The sequence below is a fragment of the Loxodonta africana genome, chromosome 5, assembly GCF_030014295.1.
Source record: "Loxodonta africana isolate mLoxAfr1 chromosome 5, mLoxAfr1.hap2, whole genome shotgun sequence".
In the NCBI taxonomy this organism is placed as follows: Eukaryota; Metazoa; Chordata; class Mammalia; order Proboscidea; family Elephantidae; genus Loxodonta; species Loxodonta africana.
Window position 1 is genome coordinate 38972638 of NC_087346.1, and position 25919 is coordinate 38998556.

Sequence of the window (25919 nt, forward strand, 5' to 3'; positions counted from 1 at the left end):
TTTCTTTGACCCAGCAATTCCACCTCTGGGACTTTATCCCACAGCTAAAGGTTGGCAGTTTGAACTCACCCAGTGGCACTATAGACTCAACTGTGATGCTTCCTAACCTGTTCGAGGGGCTGCAGTTGTTTCTTCAGGTGGTCAATTTTCTCCAGTAAATGGTTCTCTTTCTTTTTCCGATACTCATCAAAATGTATGGCTGTAAACAGTCTATGAACCAAAGACATCATGGTTTCCATCTCAGTAGCGTGCTCACTACTCAGTTTTTCTGAGAAAAGACACAAGGGAAGCGAGGCAATCACCACAGTTGTTCCTCAAGGGTCTGTAAATCTAGGGAACCAAATCTGAGCAGTAGTGCTAAAGTGCCCGAGACTGGCCACCTGAGTGCTCCCAACTCTGAGGGAGACATTTAGTATTGACCTCTCTTCCCATCTCAGATGATTCCATTAGTCTCTCTTCATATAAAGACAATCAGGAATGATAAATCATCAGGAAGTACTTTTAAAGTTGTGTTTAGCTTTTTTTTTTCTTTGAAATATGATTTTTGCTATTTTCTTAAATAATTGCATACAGAAAAAGTAAGGCGGTATCCATGTACGAGAATCCAGAAGAATACCTCGATTAGGTCTTAACACAGTTTATATGAGTTCACTTTTATACCTGCATACAACCTAAGATCCCTCCTCCACCCCCGTCATCTTTCCAAAAATTGCCTTAGGATCCACAGGGCAGGAAGCTGGTGTACAAACATGTAAACAAAAGTATAATATACATTTGAAAAGCGACTCAAGTGTATGTTTTTTAACAAGTGGAGTCACAGTAAACAAAAAGTGTACATGTGAAAAGACATTCATCTATACGATTGAAAAGAGACAGAGTTTTTGACACAGAGTTCTTTTGATTGTGGATTTCTCTCATCATTCCCCCTCTCTGGGTCTACAAATCCACATAAAATTAGGCTATAATTATACTTTCCCAAGGGTTGTAACTTCACTATTACTGTAAGAGAACCTAAGGGAGGTGGTCAAGGATCTTCTTGCCAAGAAGGAACAAACTACAACTGAAGACAAGATCCCACAGTCAGTATTAGCCTGGTGATTTTCTAGCTCATGCTATTAGTCCTGATGTTTTTCTCTTCTATCTCGACTCAGTTTTTCAAGACTTTACTGGAATTTTTAACCCTTTCCACATTCTAAGCTAAAACTGCCACAAAGAAAACTAAGGGCTCCTTTCTAGAGATTTGGGGTTTTATGAAGGAGAGTCAGATTCCCCATGAAAAAAATGTATGAATATTTAAAAGGTCCACATCCAGAGAATGACAGTGGTGAGGCACAACTCTGTGGAAGGCTATGGAGTGACATGTTTATCTGAGTTCAGTGAAGCCCTCCTAGCTGTATGCTCTTTTAGAAATCTGGGCACTACAGAATTCATATGCTACATTATTTATCTGGAACATCTCCTAATAAAGGCCAAAAATGAGAGGCAGTTACTCTTCTTTTTCTTTACAAGCTGTTCATTCCTTCTATATGTCTTCAATGTGGATTTTGTTTTTTCTACCCTAAACTTTCAAATCCAAATTTGCCATTGTCTTAGGAAAGAAATTAAAGAATTTAAATAAACTCCAAATTTATAATTTTATGAACTTCATTTTGTTAATCCAGTATGATTCCCCTTTCATATTGCTTCCAACCATGCCTACCATGGCCCTGTTTATTGCTGTTCCAGTGTTCAGTGAAGCACCTCCTAACCCTGAGGACAGTGAGACAGTGCCTCGGCCTCTGCATCTCCAGGCTTCCCCGGCCCCTGGACACTCAGTCACAGCAAACAGCCTCTCCAGAAGGCTGAGTCTCCTTCTGATGAGCTGGCAGGAGCTGGGAGGCTGTGTTTAGCCCATGGCAATGTTGAATTTTAACCCAGCTCTGTGATTCTGGAAATCTCCCCACCCTTTTGTGTTCAGGAAAAGAGCTGACCAAGATGACATTAACATTTCCCTTAGTTTGACTAAACTTTAGGTAGACTACTTCTAACAACCTTCTTTACTTCAGTATTTTTCCACTAACGTGTCAGCCTTTAAAACCCTTCCCAACCTCTGCTTCAGCAAGTAGGAGCTCAGACAGTTCTGACCTTTCTCCACAGTCTGATGATTCCCTACCATTGCAATGTTCCTTTCTCAACCTTCCCCTAGTCCCTTACACTAACATTTTTTGAATAAAACCATCTTGCCTGTTTTAACATTGTCCAGTGCAATATTTTCTTTTTAATAATTTTTATTGTGCTTTAAGTGAAAGTTTACAAATCAAGTCAGTCTGTCACATGTAAGCTTATATACACCTTACTACATACTCTCATTTACTCTCTCCCTAATGAGTCAGCCCACTCCCTTCTTCCAGTCTCTCCTTTCGTGAACCTTTTACCAGTTTCTAACCCTCTCTACCCTCCCATCTCCCCTCCAGACAGGAGATGCCAATACAGTCTCAAGTGTCCACCTGATACAAGTAGCTCACTCTTCATCAGCATCTCTCTCCAGCCCACTGTCCAGTCCCTTCCATGTCTGATGAGTAGTCTTCGGGAATGGTTCCTGTCCTGGGCCAACAGAAGGTTTGGGGACCATGACCACTGGGATTCTTCTAGTCTCAGTCAGATCATTAAGTCTGGTCTTTTTATGAGAATTTGGGGTCTGCATCCCACTGTTCTCCTGCTCCCTCAGGAGTTATCTGTTGTGTTCCCTGTCAGGGCAGTCATCAGTTGTGGCCCAGCACCATCTAGTTCTTCTGGTCTCAGGATGATGTAAGTCTCTAGTTCATGTGGCCCCTTCTGTCTCGGGCTCATAGTTACCGTGTGACCTTGGCATTCTTCATTCTCCTTTGATCCAGATGGGTTGAGACTAATTGATGCATCTTAGATGGCCGCTTGTTAGTATTTAAGACCCCAGACGCCAAACTTCAAAGTAGGATGCAGAATGTTATCATAATAGAGTTTATTATGCCAATTGACTTAGAAGTCCCCTTAAGCCATAGTCCCCAAACCCCCGCCCTTGCTCCGCTGACCTTGGAAGCAGTTTATCCCAGAAACTTCTTTGCTTTTCTCCAGTCCAGTTCAGCTGACCGTCCCTGTATTGAGTATTGTCCTTCCCTTCACCTAAAGTAGTTCTTATCTACTACCTAATCAGTAAATAACCCTCTCACACCCTCCTTCCCTCCCCCCTCTCATAACCACAAAAGAAGGTGTTCTTCTCAGTTTATACTATTTCGCAAGATCTTATAATAGCAGTCTTATACAATATTTGTCCTTTTGCATCTGACTAATTTCACTCAGCATAATGCCTTCCAGGTTCCTCCACGTTATGCAATGTTTCACAGATTCGTCACTGTTCTGTATCGATGTGTAGTATTCCGTTGTGTGAATGTACCATAATTTATTTAACTATTCATCAATTGATGGACACCTTGGTTCCTTCCAGCTTGTTGCTACTGTAAACAGTGCTGCAATAAACATGGGTGTGCATCTATCTGTTTGTGTAAAGGCTCTTATTTCTCTAGGGTATATTCCAAGGAGTGGGATTCCTGGGTCGTATGGTAGTTCTATTTCTAACTTTTTAAGAAAACGCCAGATAGATTTCCAAAGTGGTTGTACCATTTTACATGTACAACCCACCAGCAGTGTATAAGAGTTCCAATCTCTCCGCAGCCCCTCCAACATTTATTATTTTGTGTTTTTTGGATTAATGCCAGCCTTGTTGGAGTGAGATGGAATCTCATCGTAGTTTTAATTTGCATTTCTCTAATGGCTAATGATCGAGAGCATTTTCTCATGTGTCTGATAGCCGCCTGGATATCTTCTTTAGTGAAGTGTGTGTTCATATCCTTTGCCCACTTTTTGATTGGGTTATTTGTCTTTTTGTGGTTGAGTTTTAACAGAATCATATAGATTTTAGAGATCAGGCGCTGGTCAGAGATGTCATAGCTGAAAATTTTTTCCCAATCTGTAGGTGGTCTTTTTACTTTTTCGGTGAAGTCTTTGGATGAGCATAGGTGTTTGATTTTTAGGAGCTCCCAGTTATCTAGTTTCTCTTCATCATTTTTAGTAATGTTTTGTATTTTGTTTATGCCTTGTATTAGGGCTCCTAACGTTGTCCCTATTTTTCCTTCCATAATCTTTATCATTTTATTCTTTATGTTTAGGTCTTTGATCCACTTGGAGTTAGTTTTTGTGCATGGTGTGAGGTATGGGTCCTGTTTCATTTTTTTGCAGATGGATATCCAGTTATGCCAGCACCATTTGTTAAAAAGACTATCTTCTCCCCAGTTAACTGACACTGGGCCTTTGTCAAATATCAGCTGCTCATATGTGGATGGATTTATATCTGGGTTCTCAATTCTGTTCCATTGGTCTATGTGCCTGTTGTTGTACCAATACTAGGCTGTTTTGACTACTGTGGCTGTATAGTATGTTCTAAAATCAGGTAGAGTGAGGCCTCCCACTTTCTTCTTCTTTTTCAGTAATGCTTTACTTATCTGGGGCTTCTTTCCCTTCCATATGAAGTTGGTGATTTGTTTCTCCATCACTTTAAAAAATATCATTGGAATTTGGATCGGAAGTGCCTTGTATGTATAGATGGCTTTTGGTAGAATAGACATTTTTACTATGTTAAGTCTTCCTATCCATGAGCAAGGTATGTTTTTCCACTTATGTAGGTCCCTTTTAGTTTCTTGCACTAGTACTTTGTAGTTTTCTTTGTATAGGTCTTTTACATCTTTGGTAAGATTTATTCCGAAGTATTTTATCTTCTTGGGGGCTACTGTGAATGGTACTGATTTGGTCATTTCCTCTTCGATGTTCTTTTTGTTGATGTAGAGGAATCCAAGTGATTTTTGTATGTTTATCTTATAACCTGAGATTCTGCCAAACTCTTCTATTAGTTTCAGTAGTTTTCTGGAGGATTCCTTAGGGTTTTCTGTGTATAAGATCATGTCATCTGCAAATAGAGATAATTTTAATTCTTCCTTGCCAATCCGGATGCTCCTTTATTTCTTTGTCTAGCCTGATTGCTCTGGCTAGGACTTGTAGCACAATGTTGAATAAGAGCGGTGACAAAGAGCATCCTTGACTGGTTCCCGTTCTCAAGGGAAATGCTTTCAGGCTCTCTCCATTTAGAATGATGTTGGCTGTTGGCTTTGTATAGATGCACTTTATTAAAATTGAGGAATTTTCCTTCAATTCCTATTTTGCTGAGAGTTTTTATCATGAATGGGTGTTGGACTTTGTCCAATGCCTTTTCTGCATCAATTGATAACATCATATGGTTTTTGTCTTTTGTTTTATTTATATGGTGGATTACATTAATGGTTTTTCTAACATTAAACCAACCTTGCATGCCTGGTATAAATCCCACTTGGTCGTGGTGGATTATTTTTTTGATATGTTGTTGAATTCTATTGGCTAGAATTTTGTTGAGGATTTTTGCATCTATGTTCATGAGGGATATAGGTCTGTAATTTTCTTTTTTGTGGTGTCTTTACCTGGTTTTGGTATCAGGAATATGGTGGCTTCATACAATGGGTTAGGTAGTATTCCATCATTTTCTATGCTTTGAAATACCTTTAGTAGTAGTGGTGTTAACTCTTCTCTGGAAGTTTGGTAGAACTCTGCAGTGAAGCCGTCCGGGCCAGGGCTTTTTTTTTTGGGGTGTTTTTTGATTACCTGATCAATCTCTTTTTTTGTTATGGGTCTATTTAGTTGTTCTACTTCTGATCGTGTTAGTTTAGGTAGGTAGTGTTTTTCTAGGAATTCATCCATTTCTTCTAGGTTTGCAAATTTGTTAGAGTACAATATTTCATAATAATCGGATATGATTCTTTTAATTTCAGTTGGGTCTGTTGTGATATGGCCCATCTCGTCTCTTATTCGGGTTGTTTCGTTTCCTGTATTTCTTTAGTCAGTCGGGCCAATGGTTTATCAATTTTGTTAATTTTTTCAAAGAACCAGCTTTTGACTTTTTTAATTCTTTCAATTGTTCTTCTGTTCTCTATTTTATTTAGTTCAGCTCTAATTTTTATTATTTGTTTTCTTCTGGTGCCTGATGGATTCTTTTGTTGCTCGCTTTCTATTTGTTCAAGTTGTAGGGACAGTTCTCTGATTTTGGCTCTTTCTTCTTTTTGTATGTGTGCATTTATCGATATAAATTGACCTCTGAGCACTGCTTTTGCTGTGTCCCAGAGGTTTTGATAGGAAGTGTTTTCATTCTCGTTGCATTCTATGAATTTCTTTATTCCCTCCTTTATGTCTTCTATAACCCAGTCTTTTTTGAGCAGGGTATTGTTCAGTTTCCAAGTATTTGATTTCTTTTCCCTAATTTTTCTGTTATTGATTTCCACTTTTATGGCCTTATGGTCTGAGAAGATGCTTTGTAATATTTCAATGTTTTGGATTCTGCAAAGGTTTGTTTTATGACCTAATATGTGATCTATTCTAGAGAATGTTCCATGTGCACTAGAAAAAAAAGTATATTTTGCAGCTGTTGGGTACAGTGTTCTGTATAGGTCGATGAGGTCAAGTTGGTTGATTGCAGCAATTAGGTCTTCTGTGTCTCTATTGAGTTTCTTACTGGAAGTCCTGTCCTTCTCTGAAAGTGGTGTGTTGAAGTCTCCTACTATAATTGTGGAGGTGTTTATCTCACTTTTCAGTTCTGTTAAAGTTTGTTTTATGTATCTTGCAGCCCTGTCATTGGGTGCATAAATATTTAATATGGTTATATCTTCCTGGTCAATTGTCCCTTTTATCATTATGTAGTGTCCTTCTTTATCCTTTGTGGTGGATTTAACTTTGAAGTCTATTTTGTCAGAAATTAATATTGCTACTCCTGCTCTTTTTTTGATTGTTGTTTGCTTGGTGTTATTTTTTTCCATCCTTTGAGTTTTAGTTTGTTTGTGTCTCTAAGTCTAAGGTGTGTCTCTTGTAGGCAGCATATAGACGGATCATGTTTCTTTATCCAGTCTGAGACTCTCTGTCTCTTTATCAGTGCATTTAGTCCATTTACATTCAGTGTAATTATAGATAAGAATGTGTTTAGTGCTGTCATTTTGATGCCTTTTTGTGTGTGTTGTTGACAATTTCATTTTTCCACTTATTTTTTTGTGCTGAGATATTTTTCTTTGTAAATTGTGTGTTCTTCATTTTCATAGTAGTCGAATTTATGTTTGCTGAGTCGTTATGTTTTTCTTGGTTTTTATTTTGAGTTACGGAATTGTTAGACCTCTTTGTGGTTACCTTAATATTTGCCCCTATTTTTCTAAGTAAAAACCTAACTTGTATCGTCCTATATCGCCTTGTTTTCCTCTCCATATAGCAGTTCTATGCTTCCTGTATTTTTGATTATTGTGATCTTTTACGTAATGATTTCAATGATTCCCTGTTTTGAGCATTTTTTTCTTTTTTAAATTAATCTTAATTTGTTTTTGTGATTTCCTTATTTGAGTTGATATCAGGATGTTCTGTTCTGTGATCTTGTATTATGTTGTTATTTGATGTTATTGATTTTCTGACCAATTTCCTTTAGTATTTCTTGTAGCTTTGGTTTGGTTTTTTGCAAATTCTCTAAGCTTGTGTTTATCTGTAAATGTTTTAATTTTGCCTTCATATTTGAGAGAGAATTTTGCTGGATAAATTATCCTTGACTGGCAGTTTTTCTCCTTTAGTGCTCTATATATGTCATCCCATTGCCTTCTTGACTGCATGGTTTCTGCTGTGTAGTCTGAACTTATTCTTATTGATTCTCCTTTGTAGGAGACCTTTCTTTTATCCCTGGCTGCTTTTAAAATTTTCTGTTTATCTTTGGTTTTGGCAAGTTTGATGATAATATGTCTTGGTGATTTTCTTTTTGGATCAATCTTATATGGGGTTCGATGAGCATCTTGGATAGCTATCCTTTTGTCTTTCATGATGTCAGGGAAGTTTTCTCCCAACAGATCTTCAACTATTCTCTATTTTCTGTAATCCCTCCTTGTTCTGGAACACCAATCACATGCAAGTTATTCTTCTTGATAGAGTCCCACATGATTCTTAGGGTTTCTTCATTTTTTTTAATTCTTTTATCTGATTTTTCTTCAGCTATATTGGTGTCAATTGCTTTATCCTCCACCTGCCCCACTCTGCATTCCAATTCCTCGATTCTGCTTCTCTGACTTCCTATTGAGTTGTCTAATTCTGTAATTTTACTGTTAATCTTCTGGATTTCTGAATGCTGTCTCTCTATGGATTCTTGCATCTTATTAATTTTTCCACTATGTTCTTGAATAATCTTTTTGATTTCTTCAACTGCTTTATCAGTGTGTTCCTTGGCTTTTTCTGTAGATTGCCTTATTTCATTTCTGAGGTCATCCCTGATATCTTTAAGCATTCTGTAAATTAGTTTTTTATATTCTGCATCTGGCAATTCCAGGATTGTATCTTCATTTGGGAAAGATTTTGATTCTTTAATTTGGGAAGTTGTAGAAGCAATCATGATCTGCTTCTTTATGTGGTTTGATATCGACTGTTGTCTCCGAGCCATCTATAAGATATTGTAATGGTTTATTTTATATTTGTTCACTGAGACTTATCTTGTTTTGTTTTCTTTCAATGTACGTAGATGGTCTACTAGATTGCGCTGTCTTGATTGTTGTAGGCTTTGAATCACTTATGACCTCTTACCAGCTGGTTTGGGCTATTACCAGATATATAAGCCTAAGAGTCCATTCACTATTCTTGAGTATAATCTGATTTTGGGTCACCAAGTGAGTGGGGTAGACTGTCACCTATTTGCTTAGAGGAGTGGTGGTGATAGTTGTGTGCACCAGATTCTAGTAGCAGCAGGGGGTCACACTCCAGGGGGGGCAGGATGCTGACAGGCTTCCCCCAAGTGCCAGTGAGGTAGGTGTGTCTCTATTCCTAAAGCACTTTGGTGGGTGGGCTCTGCAGCTATACCTTATGCACCCAATGCCATGTACCTCTACAGATTGATAGATGTCACTATCCTCAGACCCCTATGGCAGGAGGTTAGGTGGTTTGGGTGAAGCTTCAGCCCTCAGTTCCCTGTTGTGGGTCCGTGAGGTCTCTGTTGAATACGCAGAGATATCAGACCTGGGAAATTTGTCTTTCTAGTAGTCCACTAAAACAATTACAGTCAGACCCCTATCAGAATTGCCTTTGCATTACAATAGCCACCTTGTTCCCTGTAGGGATGAAAGCCCAAGACTGTGGATCTCAAATGCTTGGCTGGAGCTGGTTCTGTATTTTTAGTCCAATTTTCGGAAGTCAGGGAAGGATTCCTGGTCCCTGGGTTTTTTGTAGCTGCTTCTCTCAAGCCAGGAGAATGGATTAGGAAAAGACAAAACAAACAAAGAAAAAAAAAAAAACCGAAGAGCACTTCACTCTCTGGCCCCGGAAATTCCAATGTTAATGAAGCCGCCTGGGAAGGGGAGGGGAGGGATCAGATAGATAGGAGAGAGTAGCACCCTGGAATATAGACAAAGTTACTTATCTTGCTTAGGATGACTGTTTTTTTTGAGATTCCCGAGGGGTGTGTAGCCTGTGTGCGTTGTCTGGGTAGAGATTGCCCCCGAGGGTCAGGCTCGTGTCCCGTGCTTGCGCTGTCTCAGAAGCCGTGGTTAGTTCCTCCGCTCCCAGTCCAAAGCCCTGCACCAAGGTTCCCCGGCTGGGATGCCACACTCCTGGCTCCAAAACCAGTCGCTACCTCCCGGTGATTTCTCCTCCTGTCAGCCACATCGCTGCGCTGCCTCCGTGCACTGGCTGGGCTTCCCCCGAGGTCCCTTCTGGGGGCTAGGGCTGTGTCCCATGTTTGTGCCATCTCAGGATGCTGTGCTCAGCTCCCCTGCGCCCAGTCCAGAGCCCGGCGCCAAGGTTTTCTGACTGGGATGCTGGCTCCAGGGTCCGAAAACAGTCGCTGCTTCCCCGTGGTTGTTCGTTCCCTCGTTAGCCCCGTCAGTGTGCAGCCTGCTTGCGCTGGCTGAGTCTCTACGGAGGTTACCCCCCTCCCAGGGGGCTAGGGGTTAGGGCTGTGTCCCGTGCCTGACCCACCTCAGCAAGCCGCAATCAGCCCCGCCACTCGGCACCAGGGAACCGCCGGGGCTCAAGGCTGTGGGGTGAGTTGCGGGTTCCAGAAGCGGTCGCTGGTTCAGGATGCAGCTTTTTGCTCATCTGTCACTCAGGCCAACTCTTTAGATCTGTGTTTGATGGTCAGGGTTCATAGATTGTCACATATGTGATCGATTCACTTGTTTTTCCGAGTCTTTGTTGCAAGAGGGATCCAAGGTAGCGTCTGCCTAGTCAGCCATCTTGGCCCCCAACAATCGCAATGTTTTCTTTGACACACACCTAGACCTAAGGTTTATGTTCCATGTTGGGGTTTTGGGAAGAGGAAGGTCATACAAAAGAACGAGATGCTCTGAAAATGTTTTTTACTTGTTCTCTCAATGCTCAACCTAGATAAAGAGGAAGTAAAGACCTCGCAGAGACCAGGAACTCACTAGATTTGAAAGTTGCTATCTTAGCAGGGGCTTTATCTTCTTATGTCACAACTTCTGCCATCTGTCTTTCTCTGGGATTAAATTTTGCCCTGGTGCTGAAATTGTCCTGGATATGTCTAGTGGGGAAACCCTGGTGGCGTAGTAGTTAAGTGCAGTGGCTGCTAAACAGAAGCTCAGCAGTTTGAATCAACCAGGTGCTCCTTGGAAACTCCATGGGGCAGCTCTACTGTGTTCTGTAGGGTCGCTGTAAGTCAGAATAAACTCAAGGGCAGTGGGTTTGGTTTTTTTGTTATGTCTTTAGTGGGAGCCTCTTCAAACTGGTTCCTGTGTCCTCGTGACTTGACCCATTTTTTTTTTTTTTTTTTTAGTACTTCTTGCTTCTATCTAACTTCCACCAATAGTTGGCATCTAATGATGATTCTTGCCTGATCTAGAATTTAGCTCAAAATGATGATTTCCTAACTCCAGCAACCCTCCCGCATTTACCAGTCAGCACCTAACCTTCTAACTCTAAGCAAAGCTCTTTCTTATTTACTTTTCTATTTATGTTATCATCAATTTAGTATGGTATGAACTCATGAATTCCTTCTCTCCAACCCCAATGGTTTATAACTGTAGCTTACCTGAAGCAGGAGCAGTTGGAATCAGTACTGGTAGGAACTCTTAAACTATAATTGAGCAGTTGCTGGAGGCTTAGTGTTACCTGCCTTGAGAACTAAAAACTCAGGGCTCACACTCAGAAGTTTTACCTATAGGAGCCCCACCATGTTCTAACGGTGAAGATAGAAGAAAAATCCCCTTGTGCTTACAGCATGGAGAAACACTCTCACAAAAAAAAAAAAAAAAAAAAAAAAAAACCCCCACTGCAATCAACTTGATTCTAACACATAGCGACCCTATAGGACAAACTAGAACTGTCCCAAAAGGCTTCCAAGGAGCAGCTGGTGGATTCAAACTGCTGACTTTTTGGTTAGCAGCCACAGTTCTTAACTACTGTGCCAGCAGGGCTCCGAGAAGGGCACATAATCATTATTAAATATGTCCAGAATCATCATTAAATATGTCCAGAGCATTTTGTTCTTCATAACAAAGGCCTGCCCTCAATGGCAACAACTTTACAAGAGCCTTATGGGGTGGGGGAGCAATTAGCCAAGTCCAGCTCCCTCTAGTCTTTCTATGTCACATAAGGGGAGAGAAAAAAAAGGCTAAGAAACTCTTCTGAAGCTTACAGTCTAGAGACTCTGGCCCAATTTAAAAAAGGAGATTTAATCATAAGATTACAGAATACTTCTCTTCCCAAATACCTTACTACCACATCAACAGTGCTGTAGTATAATAACAGTGGATTACAACTAAGAAAGCTGCAAGAAAGAGGCTCTTCTTAAGAAGTTTCTAGGGAAATCCAAAGACAACAGGAGAGAGCAAAAGAAGGACACTAGAGGAAACTGAAAGCTCTAACACGCCAGACATAAAACATAGCCCAACTCCTAGCCAGATAAACAAAGCCTCACATTAAACATTATTTACCTCAATTCCTATTACCCGACATATCATGCCCAGTTTTTAATGAAAAATTACAAGGCTCGATAAAAGGCAAAGAGCTCACAGTTTAAGGAGAGAAAGCAAGCATCCGAACTGGCTTCAGACATGGCAGAGATCTTGGAATCATCAGACCAGAAATTTAAAATAACTATGATTAATATGCTAATGGCTCATATAGAAAAAGTGAACATGAAGGAACAGATGGTTGATGTAAGAAAGAATAAAAAGGAAAAAAACCTGTAACAGAAATGAAGAATGCCTTTGATGGACTCATCAGTAGGCTGGACACAGCTGAGGAAAGAATCAGTGAGCATGAAGATATATCAATAGAAATGTCCAAAACTGAAATACAGAGAGCAAAAACAAAAACAGAACAGAATATTCAAGAACTGGGAAAATTAGGTGTAACATATTCCTAATGGAATAATCAGGAGATTAAAGAAAGGAAGGAAAAGAAGAAATATTTACAGTAATGATACCAGAGGCCTTTCCAAAAGTATTGCTAATGGTCAAAATGACAGTTTGAAATGAAAAGAAAAACACTCTTTAAAAAATAACTAAGAACTGTACAACAGTATATACTTGAATACAAGATTTTCAGGCCCACCCCTCTCTTAGCCAAATAGTCTTGGAAATTAAACATTCAAAGTGCAAATGTGGGACTTTAAAAGTCTAAAAAGAACAAATGAGACTAAAACTTCTGCTAGGCAACTTCTGCTGATCACTTATACCCCTGCTACCAAACCCATTGCTGTGGGGTCAATTCCAACTCCTAGTGAACCTACAGGACAGAGTAGAACTGCCCCACACGGTTTCCAAGGAGCAGCTGGTAGATGCAAACTGCTGACCTTTTCGTTAGCAGCCATAGCTCTAACCTCTGTACCACCAGGGCTCCATTAGAAAAGCTTAAACACTGATACTCCGAAGACTTCTTGGTCAAATGGTCAATTAAAAGCCTTCTTATGATAAGCTACACTCCCCGTAAAATGCAAATGTTAAGAGAGCTGTATAGCTGTATAATTCTTACCTTGCTTGGGACACTGCACATCGTATGTTATTTTATTGATGACAAGTTTAAAATCACTCATTAGCAAAATTCCCATCAAAGTTGAAGCAGGAATCTTGCTGCCATCTGAAAGAGAAATCATCATACAAAAATATGCCCTTGTTTTAAAACAGTAAGAGCCATTTTCCAACACACACAAAAAAATACTAACCCATGTCTTCACAATATAATAGTAGGCATTTGCCTTAGGAGGGCTCCCCAACACCCAGGTATCCTTGCCACTGAGGCGGAGTCCTCCACTGTAGTTCTACTTCCCACCACATAGAAGAAAGCAGAACAGGTGTTCCCCTCCTGCCCTTTGTCAACTAGGCTGAGAGGCTAACGCCGCTGACCAGAGTTCTTTCTGCAGACCACCATGCAAAGATTCAGGGGCAGGTGGGAACTCTTCACGGCAAGGCCAGGGCAGCTGAGGTGGCAGATCTGGGAGGTATCAGCAGTGGGACCCACGAGGTGGTTTCCCAGGCTAACCTGGTCTTAGTTCATGGCTTCCCCTGCTTCCTGCCCTTTTGTGTGTGTGTGTGTGTGTGTGTAGGCCTTCATTTATTTTCTGTTATAAAATGAACGCATACACTTGGTTTAAAAGAAGCTGAACAGCACAAAAATATTGTCAATAAACAGTCCCATCCCACTCTAGACCGCACGTCACTTCTCAAAGGTAACCATTATCAAGAGTTTTTAGCGTGTCTTTGAAATGTTCACAAGAAATCATACAAAACTCACATACGGATTCTATCCTCTATCATATCGATTTTACTATTGACTCCATTCAGCAAAGTTTTTTTTTAATGTTTTCAATTCTATAATTTCTATCTTTTATAATTTATACTTCTTTTCTGAAATTTTCTATATTTTTACTTGTTTCAAGAGAATTTATAATTGATTGTTAAAATGTTTTCTGATGGCTACTTTAAAATCCTTGTCAGATAATTGCAACATCTAGTTCATTTCAGTGTTGGTGTCACTTGATCGCCTTTTCACAGGCGAATTGTGATTTTCCTGATTCTGGTTGTGATCATCTATTGTATATTGGACATCTGGTATACCATATTTTAGACTTTGGGTCCTACTGGACATCTGGTCTACAATGTTAAAGACTTTGGGTCCTATTTAAATCTTTTACTTTAACAAGCATTTACCCTATTTAGGTTCAGTATGCAGGTTTTAGCTTATTTTTGTGGGCTTTGATTTCAATGATAGTTTAATTTTCAGAACCTTTTCAGTTTTATTTTATCTCGTGCCACTGAGGCTCACACTACTCTCTCCTGGTGCTACCTTGGAGAGTGAAGAAGTTTCCCCAGGCCTGACAACCCAGTGTCTCTCAGTGGGGGAGTGGTCTTTCAGGTCTACAGGAACAAAGAAGATGCCGGGGCCAGGCCACTTGCTGTGTTAAGGCCCCCTTGCTAATTCTACCAGGATGCCCTGATATCTCCTGGTAAGGCTGGGTAATATTGCTAAAAAAAATTCAGTGTCTGGGAAAATTTCCAACTACTACCTAATCCCACCAGGAGAAATAAGTACTCATTTGAATGCTGGACTGAAAACGATAAAGATACGACGTGCTTGCGGTAATATCGCAGAGTTAAACAAAAGCAGCCACCAAGATTTACCTTCTGATGAAACTGACTGATTGAGAGAATCAGCCCATTGTTTTTCCTTATAATCTGTGCTAGTCTACTAATTACAGAAATATCCTGTAGCACTGGAATTTATTCATTCAGCTGATGATTTTTCATCTACTTCTAGAAACAAAACATGATTTCCGATGTTTCACTTCTCTCCTTTTTGGCAACAACAGTGCACAAACCCAAATTCAGCGTAAGTGGAGGCATAAGGCGAAAAAGTTATTTTCTCACCTTTTAGGGCACTCATATATAACTGACATGACTCGTGTTAGTTTTCTTGGTCTTGAACATAGGAGTGTCTTATGGACCAGTTCTATTTGTGGTGATGGTGTGGTTGTTTGCCCCCATCCAAGTAACACTGGATCTTAGTGTCTTGATCTTCTCTGGGACAGCAGATGAACACTTCTTGGCACATGCTCAGAAGCCTGAGATAAGCACTGTTATCATTTATTTCTAACTTACTCCTGCCTTCTTCTGAGCCTAGCTTTCTGTCTCTTACAATCTGATAAAAAACCAAAAACCAAACCCACTGTCGTCGAGTTGATTCCAACTCATAGCAACCCTATAGGACAGAGTAGAACTGCCCCACAAAGTTTCCAAGGAGTGCCTGGCAAATTTGAACTGCCGACCTCTTGGTTAGCAGCCATAGCACTTAACCACTCTGCCACCAGGGTATCCTGCAATCTGATAGCTGTTGACATATCCCTTCTCTCCTTAGCCAGAGTCCATTTCTGTCACCTGCAACCAAGTCCCTTACTGGTCCATGTAGGCACATGGGTAGTAACATTTTAAAAAGACTTTCTTTCTCTTATCTTTAATTACTAGAGGCCAATGGCTGTGTTAGTTAAAAACTTGGTAGCTAAACAGCAGCACAAACAACCACCACACTGACTCACCTCCCTTTCTAGCTTGGGAAAGAAGAAACAGGCAAAACTGCAGGGGTGGGGGAGAGGGGTGGCAGCGTAGTAGTAAAAATAATTAAGCCAAGAAATAAATCTGTGTTTGTGTGGTTACTTTTGTGGAGTTGGGGAGAGGCAGGAGAGATTGCAAACGTAGTGGCATAAATCCAAGGAGCATTTGGGGTGGGGGGAGGGGAACTCTTGGAAATTGTACCTTACATGTAGCCTAGTTTTTGTTATTATATTCTTGAACTAAGCTTTAATGTGACTCAGGTGTTAAGAAAGCAAGCTTGGTGAACAATAACCAAAAATTGCAGCTGGGTAGGGGTTTCCTTTTTCTGCCATTTTTCCTCCAGAACAGTCCACGTATAATCATGTGAAATAAAGTCCAGGAAAATGCTGGATGTATATTTTTTCCTGGCCTGGGATTTGCTTGGCTACATTCAACCGGAGCTATTTCAATGACATCAATATAAGTGATGACAGAGGAGCACTGCTAGTAAAATGCAGGAAGAACCTGGTTGCCTGCCTCCTGTCTGGCTCTCTGTAGCTCTTTTGTCTGGCTCTCTGTAGCTCTTTTGTCTGGCTCTCTGTAGCTCTTTTGTCTGGCTCTCTGTAGCTCAGACGGCAGCAAGTCAAGTCTGCACCTGGGTCTGTTCCTAGAATTTGGCTGTTTGGGTTCCTGTTCATCAGTTGGAGGTGAGATCATTTTCCCTAAAATTGCCAAATAATTCAACCTACACAACGGGCAAAACTGTGACAAGCTTAGAATGCTCTTTTCAAGCCCAAATTAAATGCAATTTCCACCCACAGAGCATTTTTTTTTAAATCAGCAACACACCAACCATTTTATCTGTCTTTGCAAGAGTCATTTAAAAATTTACATTTAAATGACTTCCAACCAGCTTCTTGAAATATTACTATAAAAAGAAATCATCTGAATATGATTTCTCAGTTGAAATACTACATTAGTACATTATCCTTTGTACTAATATATGAACAGCAAAACATCCGAACACTTTTAAGGAGCTAATGATAGATACTGTGTTTAATTTTCCTTTTGTTCTTGGACAATTATCAATTTAAATCTTAATAAAGTTTTTTTTTTTTTTTCTAACTTAGCCCAAGGAGCCCCTTTTCGCTAAGATTTCTAGTCTCTGTGCTTTATGGTTAAAAACGAAAAACCAACCCCATTGCTGTCAATTCCAACTCACAGAGATGCTATAGGGCAGAGCACAACTGCCTCACAGAGTTTCCAAGGCTGTGATCTTTTCGGAAGCGGATTGCACATCTTTCTCCTGTGCAGTGGCTAGTGGGTTTAAATCACTGACATTTCTGGTTAGCAGCCAAGCACTTAACCACTGCACCACCAGGGCACCTTTATGCTTCAAAGCTGCTCAATTATTTTCAGAAAAAAGCAGGGTAAACACCAATCATTGTTTTAAACTGTTTTATTTCACTCATTTAACAGATATTTTTTGAGCACATACTACAAGGCAAGCACTATGCTCAGTTCAACCCCTTCTGAGCTCTGAGTTTGTATGTGCCTGCTCTTAGACGCTCAGGAGGGCAGGCCCTGACCCTGTGGGTAAGACTCACATGTTTTCAGTGCTCCTGCCATCGGGGGGATTATCTCATTCAGGGACGAAGTATTAGGAAGCCCATCGAGGCCACAGGGCTAAAACTTTATTCTTTGATCCAGGTTTCATCAGGAAAAGAGCTCCCCTTCCAGTTAAATCCAAAGTCGTTGCAACAAGGCTTTATACATAATCTGCCCCTCCTCATGTCTCCGACTTCTCTACCTTCCGCCTAGCCACCCCTTACCAGTGACGTTATACTTCGCTTCCACCTCAGGGCCTCTGCCTGGAGAGTAATTCCCATCTATATGGCCTGATTCCTCATCTAACCCAGGTCTTCGCTCAAATGTAACCTCAGAAGCACCCCCCTGCCACCAAACACTCCCATTTCCCTTCTCTGCCTTATTTTTCTCCATAACACATACTATCTAATAATTTATTATCTAACATATTTTGTTTATTTGTTCTTTTCTCCTAAAATGTAAGCTCCATGAGGGCAGGAATTTTTATCTCTTGTTCTTGCTCTATCCCTAGCATCTGGCATATATTACGTGCTCAATAAATATTTGTTGAATGAATAAACTCTTTAATTTCCACTTTCCCAACTTCTGTCTCTATCCCTAATTGGTTCCAAACTTGAACAGGAGAGAAGACTGTTTATTTCCTTTCAAAACAGCAACAATAATCATTCCTTTTTAAAAAGTTTATTCAAGCATGTAACACTACAATAAAATAACTACACGACACTATTCATTTATCTACATTTATATCCACCACATGTCTGTCAGCTTGTCATACTATGGGGACTAGCGTGTTGCTGTGATGCTGGAAGCTATGCCACCAGTATTCAGATACCAGCAGGGTCACCCATGGCAGACAGGTATCAGCTGAGCTTCCAGGCTAAGACACACTAGGAAGAAGGACCTGGCAGTGTACTTCTGAAAAGAATTAGCCAGTGAAAAGATTATGAATAGCAGCAGAACATTGTCTGATATAGTGTTGGAAGATAAGCCCCCCAGGTTGGAAGGTACTCAAAATACTACCGGGAAAGAGCTGCCTCCTAAGGAAGAGTTGATCTTAATGACGTGGACAGAGTCAAGCCTTCAGGACCTTCATTTGCTGATGTGGCATGACTCAAAACGAGAAGAAACAGCTGCAAAAATTCATTAATAATTGGAACGAGGGCTGTATGAAGTACGAACCTAGTAAAGCTGGAAATCATCAAAAATGAAATGGAACATATAAGCATCAAGATCCTAGGCATTAGAGAGCTAAAATGGACTGGTATTGGCCATTCTGAGCTGGACAATCATATGGTCTACTATGCTGGGAATGACATCGTGAAGAGGGATGGAGTTGCATTCATACTCAAAAAGAACATATCTAGATCTATCCTGAAGTACAACGCTGTCAGTGACAGGATAATATCCATATGCCCACAACGAAGACCAGTTAATATGACTATAATTCAAATTTACCCACCAACCAGTAAGGCAAAAAATGAAGAAATTGAAGATTTTTTACCAACTTCTGCAGTCTGAAATTGATCAAACATGCAATCAGGATGCATTGATAATTACTAGTGATTGGAATGCAAAAGCTGGATACAAAGAAGGATCCACAATTGGAAAATATGACCTTGGTGATAGAAACAATGTTGGAGATCGCATGATAGAATTTTCCAAGATCAACGACCTCTTCACTGAAAATACCTTTTTCCACCAACATAAACAGTGACTATACATGGACCTCACCATATGGAAGACACAGGAATCAAATTGACTACATTTGTGGAAAGAGACAATGGAAAAACTCAGTATCGTAAGTCAGAACAAGCCCAGGGGCCAACTGTGAAACAGATCGTCAATTGCTCATACGCAAATTCAAGTTGAAACTGAAGAAAATTAGTACTAGCCCACAAGAGCCGAAGTACAACCTTGAGTATATCTCACCTGAATTTAGAAACTATCTCGAGAATACATTTGACGCACTGAACACTAATGACCAAAGATGAGATGAGTTGTGGAATGACCTCAAGGACATCATACATGAAGAATGCAAGAGGTCATTAAAAAGAAAGGACAGAAAGAAAAGACCAAAATGGATATCAGAAGAGACTCTGAAACTTGTCCTTGAACATCGAGCAGCTAAAACAAAAGGAAGAAATGATGAAGCAAAAGAACTGAACAGAAGATTTCAAAAGGCAGATCGAAAAGACAAAGTATTCTAATGACATGTGCAAAGAGCTAGAGATGGAAAACCAAAAGGAAAGAATACTCTCAGCTTTTCTCAAGCTGAAAGAACTGAAGAAAAAATTCAAGCCTCAAGTTCCAGTAGTGAAGGTATTCCATGGGGAAAATATTAAATGATGCAGGAAGCATCAAAAGAAGATGGAAGGAATACACAGGGTCATTATAACAAAAAGAACTGGTTGACGTCCAACCATTTCAAGAGGAAGCATATGATCAGAAACCAATGGTACTGAACGAGGGAGTCCAAGCTGCACTGAAGGCACTGGCAAAAAACAAGGCTCCAGGAATTGACAGAATACCAATTGAGATGCTTCAACAAACGGATGCAGCACTGAAGTACTCATTCATCTATGCCAAGAAATTTGGAAGATGGTTACCTGGCCAACCAACTGGAAGAGATCCATATTTATGCCTATTCCCAAGAAAAGGGACCCCACTTAATGCAGAAACTACCAAACAATATCATTAATATCACGTGTAGTAACATTTTGTTGAATATCATTCAAAAGCGGCTGCACCAGTGTATCGACAGGGAACTGCCAGAAATTCAAGCCAGATTCAGAAAAGGATGCAGAACCAGGGATATCATTGCTGATGTCAGATGGCTCCTGGCAGAAAGCAGAGAACACCAGAAGGATATTTACCTGTGTTTTATTGACTATGGTAAGGTATTCGACTGTGTAGATCCTAACAAACTGTGCTAAGAACGGGAATTCCAGAACACCTAATTGTGCTCATGAGGAACCTTTACATAGATCTAGAGGCAGTTGTGCAGACAGAACAAGGGGATACTGCATGGTTTAAAGTCAGGAAAGGTGTGCATCAGGGTTGTATCCTTTCACCATACCTATTCAATCTGTATGCTGAGCAAATAATCTGAGAAGCTGGACTATATGAAGAAGAATGGAGCACCAGGATTGGAGGAAGACTCATTGACAACCTGTGTTATGCAGATGAAACAACCTTGCTTACAGCAAGTGAAAAGGACTTGAAGCACTTACTGATAAAGATCAAAGACCACAGCCATCAGTATGGATTACACCTCAACATAAAGAAAACAAAAATCCTCACAACTGGACCAATGAGCAACATCATGATGGACGGAGAGAAGATTGAAGTTGTCAAGGATTTCATTTTACTTGGATCCACAATCAACAGCCATGGAAGCAGCAGTCAAGAAATCAAAAGACGCATTGCACTGGGTAAATCTGCTGCAATGGACCTCTTTAAAGCGTTGAAGGGCAAAGATGTAACCTTGAAGACTAAGGTGCATCTGACCCAAGCCATGGTGTTTTCAATCACATCATATGCATGCGAAAGCTGGAAGGTGAATAAGGAAGACCAAAGAAGAACTGACACCTTTGAATTGTGGTGTTGGCGAAAAATATTGAATATACCATGGACTGCCAAAAGAAGGAACAAATCTGTCTTGAGAGAAGTACAACCAGAATGCTCCTTAGAAGCAAGGATGGCAAGACTGTGTCTTACATACTTTGGACATGTTGTCAGGAGGGATCAGTCCCTGGAGAAGCATATCATGCTTGATAAAGTACAGGGTCAGCAGAAAAACGGAAGATCCTCAATGAGATGGATTGACACAGTGGCTGCAACAATGGACTCAAGCGTAACAATGATTGTGAGCATGCTGCAGGACCGGGCAGTGTTTCCTTCTGTGGTACGTAGAGTTGCTATGAGTTGGAACAGACTCGACGGTACCTAACAACAACATATTTATACACTCTGTATGTTGGGCTGGTGTAAAGAATTCCTTATTCCATTTTAGTGGTAGTTAGGCTAAGACCATTTCGGATCACTAGAACATAAAAGCTATATCCTCAATTTAAAAAGTTCAAATGATTAGCCACCCCTGCTAGTATTAAAATATATAAAAATATCTACATTCTTCCTAAGAACTAATTCTGTCAAAAAGCATTCTAGATTGGAATTGATTTATAACGTAGATGAATGAGCTATCTGTGTATTTTACTTACACCACCACACCACCCACTGCCGTCAAGTCAATTCTGACTCATAGTGACCCTACAGGATAGAGCGGAACTGCCCCATAGAGTTTCCAAGGAGCGCCTGGTGGATTTGAACTGCCGACCTTTTGGTTAGTAGCCACAGTGCTTAACCACTATGCCACCAGGGTTTCTGTATTTTACTTAGGCACTGGCTATTTTAATTGAAATTACATTTCATTTTCTAAATGCTCAAATTTTGCTGAAAATCACACACTAATGCTTGTGCCATAAATATCTCAGAGAAAAAAATTTCAGGTGAAATTTATGAAACAGGTAACCAAAACTTGCATTAAACTTATTAATTTCTTATTCATTAGAGTTTTTTTTTATATTACTGATGTGAAAAATGAAGAACTCAGTAACGGCCAACCACTTAATATATAATAAATTAAAGTAAGTGAAGAACTAAAACAAAGGTTGAAAAGAATCCCTTTGTAAAAAATATACATGCAGTATGTATATATACATACATATACCTGCTGTGAAGATGGCTGCAGTCTTGACACCTTTATCTTCGTTTTGTATTTCCTGAAGGAATGAACCAACTGTTGATAACATTGGTTTGACTACAAATTGACATCGCTCTCTTCTGGATGGCAAAGGCAGTGTTATCAAAGGAAGGCCATATCTATAATTAACTGTAATTTCTGTTAAAAAAAATATATACAGGAATGAATAAAATTTACTTTAAGAAACAACTTTAAAATATAAGAATTCTAAAAGGAATATCTAAACACAGAATTAAAAAACCTCTTTATTCATATAATAATTTGTATTGCTTGTATATGCTTTCCGTACACTACATATACCTTACACTACAGGTTATGTTTTCTGTACCAATCTCTAACATTTTATGCCTGTGCCACACTGTACTGTAATTATCTGCTTAGAGCCTTCACACGTGAACAATTCAGCCCTTCACGGCAGAAACTGTTGCTACTTTGTCTCCATCTCCTGAGGCTCCTGGTGGGGGGAGGAGTCTGCCAAAAGATATCAGAATTTTATGCGCACAGAAAAGGGAAGGACTACACCCAGGATGGGGGTGCAGAGGGGCAGGAGGAGTTATAAGAGCAGTTAGTTTGTTTTGCTCAAAACTCACAGCTATCATTTTATTTGGAAAAATGGAAGTAAATTAGCACACGAATCAAAGACGTGATAAGAAAACTTACCATCAGATGGCACCACCGTACTATAAAGGGGTGATAGATAATATTTCAGATTTCCACATACCTTCACACGCAAAATCTGTAAGAAAGATAAATTTTTTCTTTAAAAAAAAATGGGAAAGCTGAAATAAATGTCTTCACCAGAAGACTCTTTTTAACCTTATATGACTTCCCACACACATCTGAGTAAGCCCTTAAAGAGAAGCTCACTGAACCTTCCGGCTGCCTGCTAGCCGGCTACCATAGTATGTTGTGGCAGTAACACACTGGGACAGCGATTCTCAGATTGGGGTGTGAGGACACCGAAAACTCTAGAGTTCCGCGGTAATTTTTAGTTCAGTTTTTCCTCTTAGGTGATAATCTAAACAAATACACACATGCATATTTTAGCTGCTTCCTTTTCAAAGTATGGTCCTCAGATTAGAAACATCACATCCTACTGGGAAGGATTAGAAACACAGACTCACAAGCCCAGCCCTGACTTACTAAGTTAGAATCTACATTTTAACAAGATCCCCCAGATAATTCATACACATATTAGAATTTGAGAAACACTGATCTAGATTTACGCTGTCTAATAAGGTAGCCACTAGCTACATGTGGCTATTTACACTTAATTAAAATTAAATAACATTCAAAATTCAGTTCCTCAGTCACATCTGCCATACTTCAAGTGCTCAATAGGTATGTTGGGCTAGTGACTACTGTACTCAACAGTGCAGGAACAGAACATTTCCATCATCACAGAAAGTTCTACTGGGCAATGCCGCCAAGTCTAGAAAACATCTGAATAGCCACTTTAATATGGAACACATTTTTAGCACTTGCATTGGTGTTTGTGTTTACAATTGCAATGGTGCTTGATGAAGGCCTAATGATATCATGGAGCACTGGTGGAGCAGTGGTTAAGAGCTCAGGCTGCTAACCAGAAGGTCAGCAGTTTGAATCCACTAGTCACTCTTTGGAAATCCTATGGGGCAGTCCTACTCTGTCCTATAGGGTTGCTATGAGATGCAATTGTCTCAATGGCAATGGGTTTAGTTTAGTGATATCGAAGTGTGCTGTGTGAACAAAGATACTGCGGTAGTAGTAAGGGCACTAAGGAATTGGTTCACAGACACTTGTGGAATGCAAATAACTTGTGCCAGAGCAATTAGTACTGTAGTCACAACATGGTGGCTGTATCACATTGACCCCATTTTTTAATGTATGAACTTGCAATAGCTCATGGACAATAAGTTTGACAGTAACTATGCAAAGAAGAATTCTTTAGTAAACCGTATTTTTTTAATTTTCTGGATTTATTTGAGGGTGCACTATTAAAATAAATCAGTGGCTAGCTAGAGCTATAAAAAAAGAAAAAGAAATAAGGGGCATCCAAATTAGTAATGAAGAAGTTAAAGTGTCCCTATTTGCAGATGATAAGATACTATACACAGAAAACTCAAAACACTCCACAAGAAAACCACTGGAACTAATAGAAAGATTTAGCAGAGTATAAGGATACAAGATAAACATAAAAAATCAGTTGGATTCCTACACTCCAATAAAGAGAATGATGAAAAGGAGATCAGGAAACAATACCATTTATAATAGCCACTAAAAAAATAAAATACTTAGGAATAAATCTAACCAAGGATGTACGAGACCTATACAAAGAAAACTACAAAACACTACTCCAAGAAACCAAAAGAGATCTACATAAATGGAAAAACATACCATGCTTATGAATAGGTAGACTCAACACTGTGAAAATGTCAATTCTACCCAAAGCAATCTACAAATACAATATAATCCTGATCCAAATATCAACAGCATTCTTAAAAGAGATGGAAAAATTAATCAATAACTTTATATGGAAAGGGAAGAGGCCCTGGATAAGTAAAGCATTACTGAAGAAGAGGAATAAAGTTAAAAGGACTCGCACTACCTGCCCTCAGAACCTACTATACAGCTACAGTAGTCAAAATAGCCTGGTACTGGTACAACAACAGATACAGTAACCAATGGAACAGAATTGAGAATCCAGATGTAAATCCATCCACCTATGGTCACCTGATGTTCAATAATGTCCCAAAGTGCATCAAATGGGGAAAAGACAGTCTTTGTAACAAAAGGTGCTGGCAAAACTGGAGGTCCATCTGTAAAAAAAATGGAACAGGACCCACACCTCACACCATACACAAAAGCTAATTCGAAATGAATCAAAGACCTAAATATAAAACCAAAAACTATAAAGATCATAGGAGAAAAAATAGAATCAACATTGGAAGCCCTAAGACAAACCATTCACAGGATACAAACCATAACTAACAACACACAAACTCCAGAAGATAAGCTAGATACCTGGGATCGTCTAAAAATTAAACACTTACGTTCATCAAAAGACTTCACCAAAAGAGTAAAAAGAGAACCTACACACTGGGAAAAAATTTTTGGCTATGACAAATCAAACAAAGGTCTAATCTCTAAAATCTACAGGAAAATCCAACACCTCTACAACAAAAAGACAAATGCTCCAATTTTAAAAATTGGCAAAGGAAATGAACAGACACTTCATCAAAGAAGACATTCAAGTGGCTAAATGCTCCCAATCATTAATCATTAGGGAAATGCAAATCAAAACCAAAACGACATACTATTCACCCCAGCATTACTGGCATGAATCAAAAAAACAGAAAATAATAAATGTTGCTGAGGCTGCAGGGAGACTGGAACTCTTATGCACTACTGGTTGGAATGCAAAATGATACAACCATTCTGGAAAACAATATGGAGCTTCCTTAGGAAGCTAGAAAGAGAAATACCATACAATCTAGAAATTCTACTCCTATGAATATATCTTAGAGAAATAAAAGCCATCACACAAATAGACATATGCACGCCCACATTCACTGCAGCATAGTTCACAACAGCAAAAAGATGGAAACAACTGAGGTGCCCATCAACAGATGAACAGATAAACTATGCTACATACACACAGTGGGGTATTACACAATGATAAAGAACAATGATGAGTCTTCAAAGAATCTCACAATATGGATGTATCTGGAGCATATTTTCCTGAGTGAAATAAGTCAATCACAAAAGGACAAATATTTTATGAGACTACTACTGTAAAAACTCATGAAAAGGTTTACACACACACAAAAAAACAATCTTTGATGGTTACAAGGGAAGGGACGGAAAAACACTAAATAGATAATAGATAAGTGCTAACTGTAGTGGAGGGTAAGACAGTACACAAT

The 25919-nt window shown here is 39.6% G+C and overlaps 1 protein-coding gene across 2 annotated transcripts in view; it reads right to left on the bottom strand.

Moving 5' to 3' along the window:
- Positions 1-25919, bottom strand: part of MCUB (mitochondrial calcium uniporter dominant negative subunit beta) — a 128274-nt gene that overhangs the window by 4226 nt on the left and 98129 nt on the right. The window contains exons 2-5 of one of the 2 annotated variants that reach the window (XM_064285448.1): positions 22675-22750; positions 21976-22152; positions 13093-13197; positions 108-268 (exon numbers count right to left, since the gene is read on the bottom strand). In XM_064285448.1, coding sequence (XP_064141518.1) covers positions 108-268; positions 13093-13197; positions 21976-22152; positions 22675-22750 — 519 coding nt within the window. The remainder of the gene's footprint in view (positions 1-107; positions 269-13092; positions 13198-21975; positions 22153-22674; positions 22751-25919) is intronic. The other variant, XM_064285449.1, reaches the window with a different exon arrangement.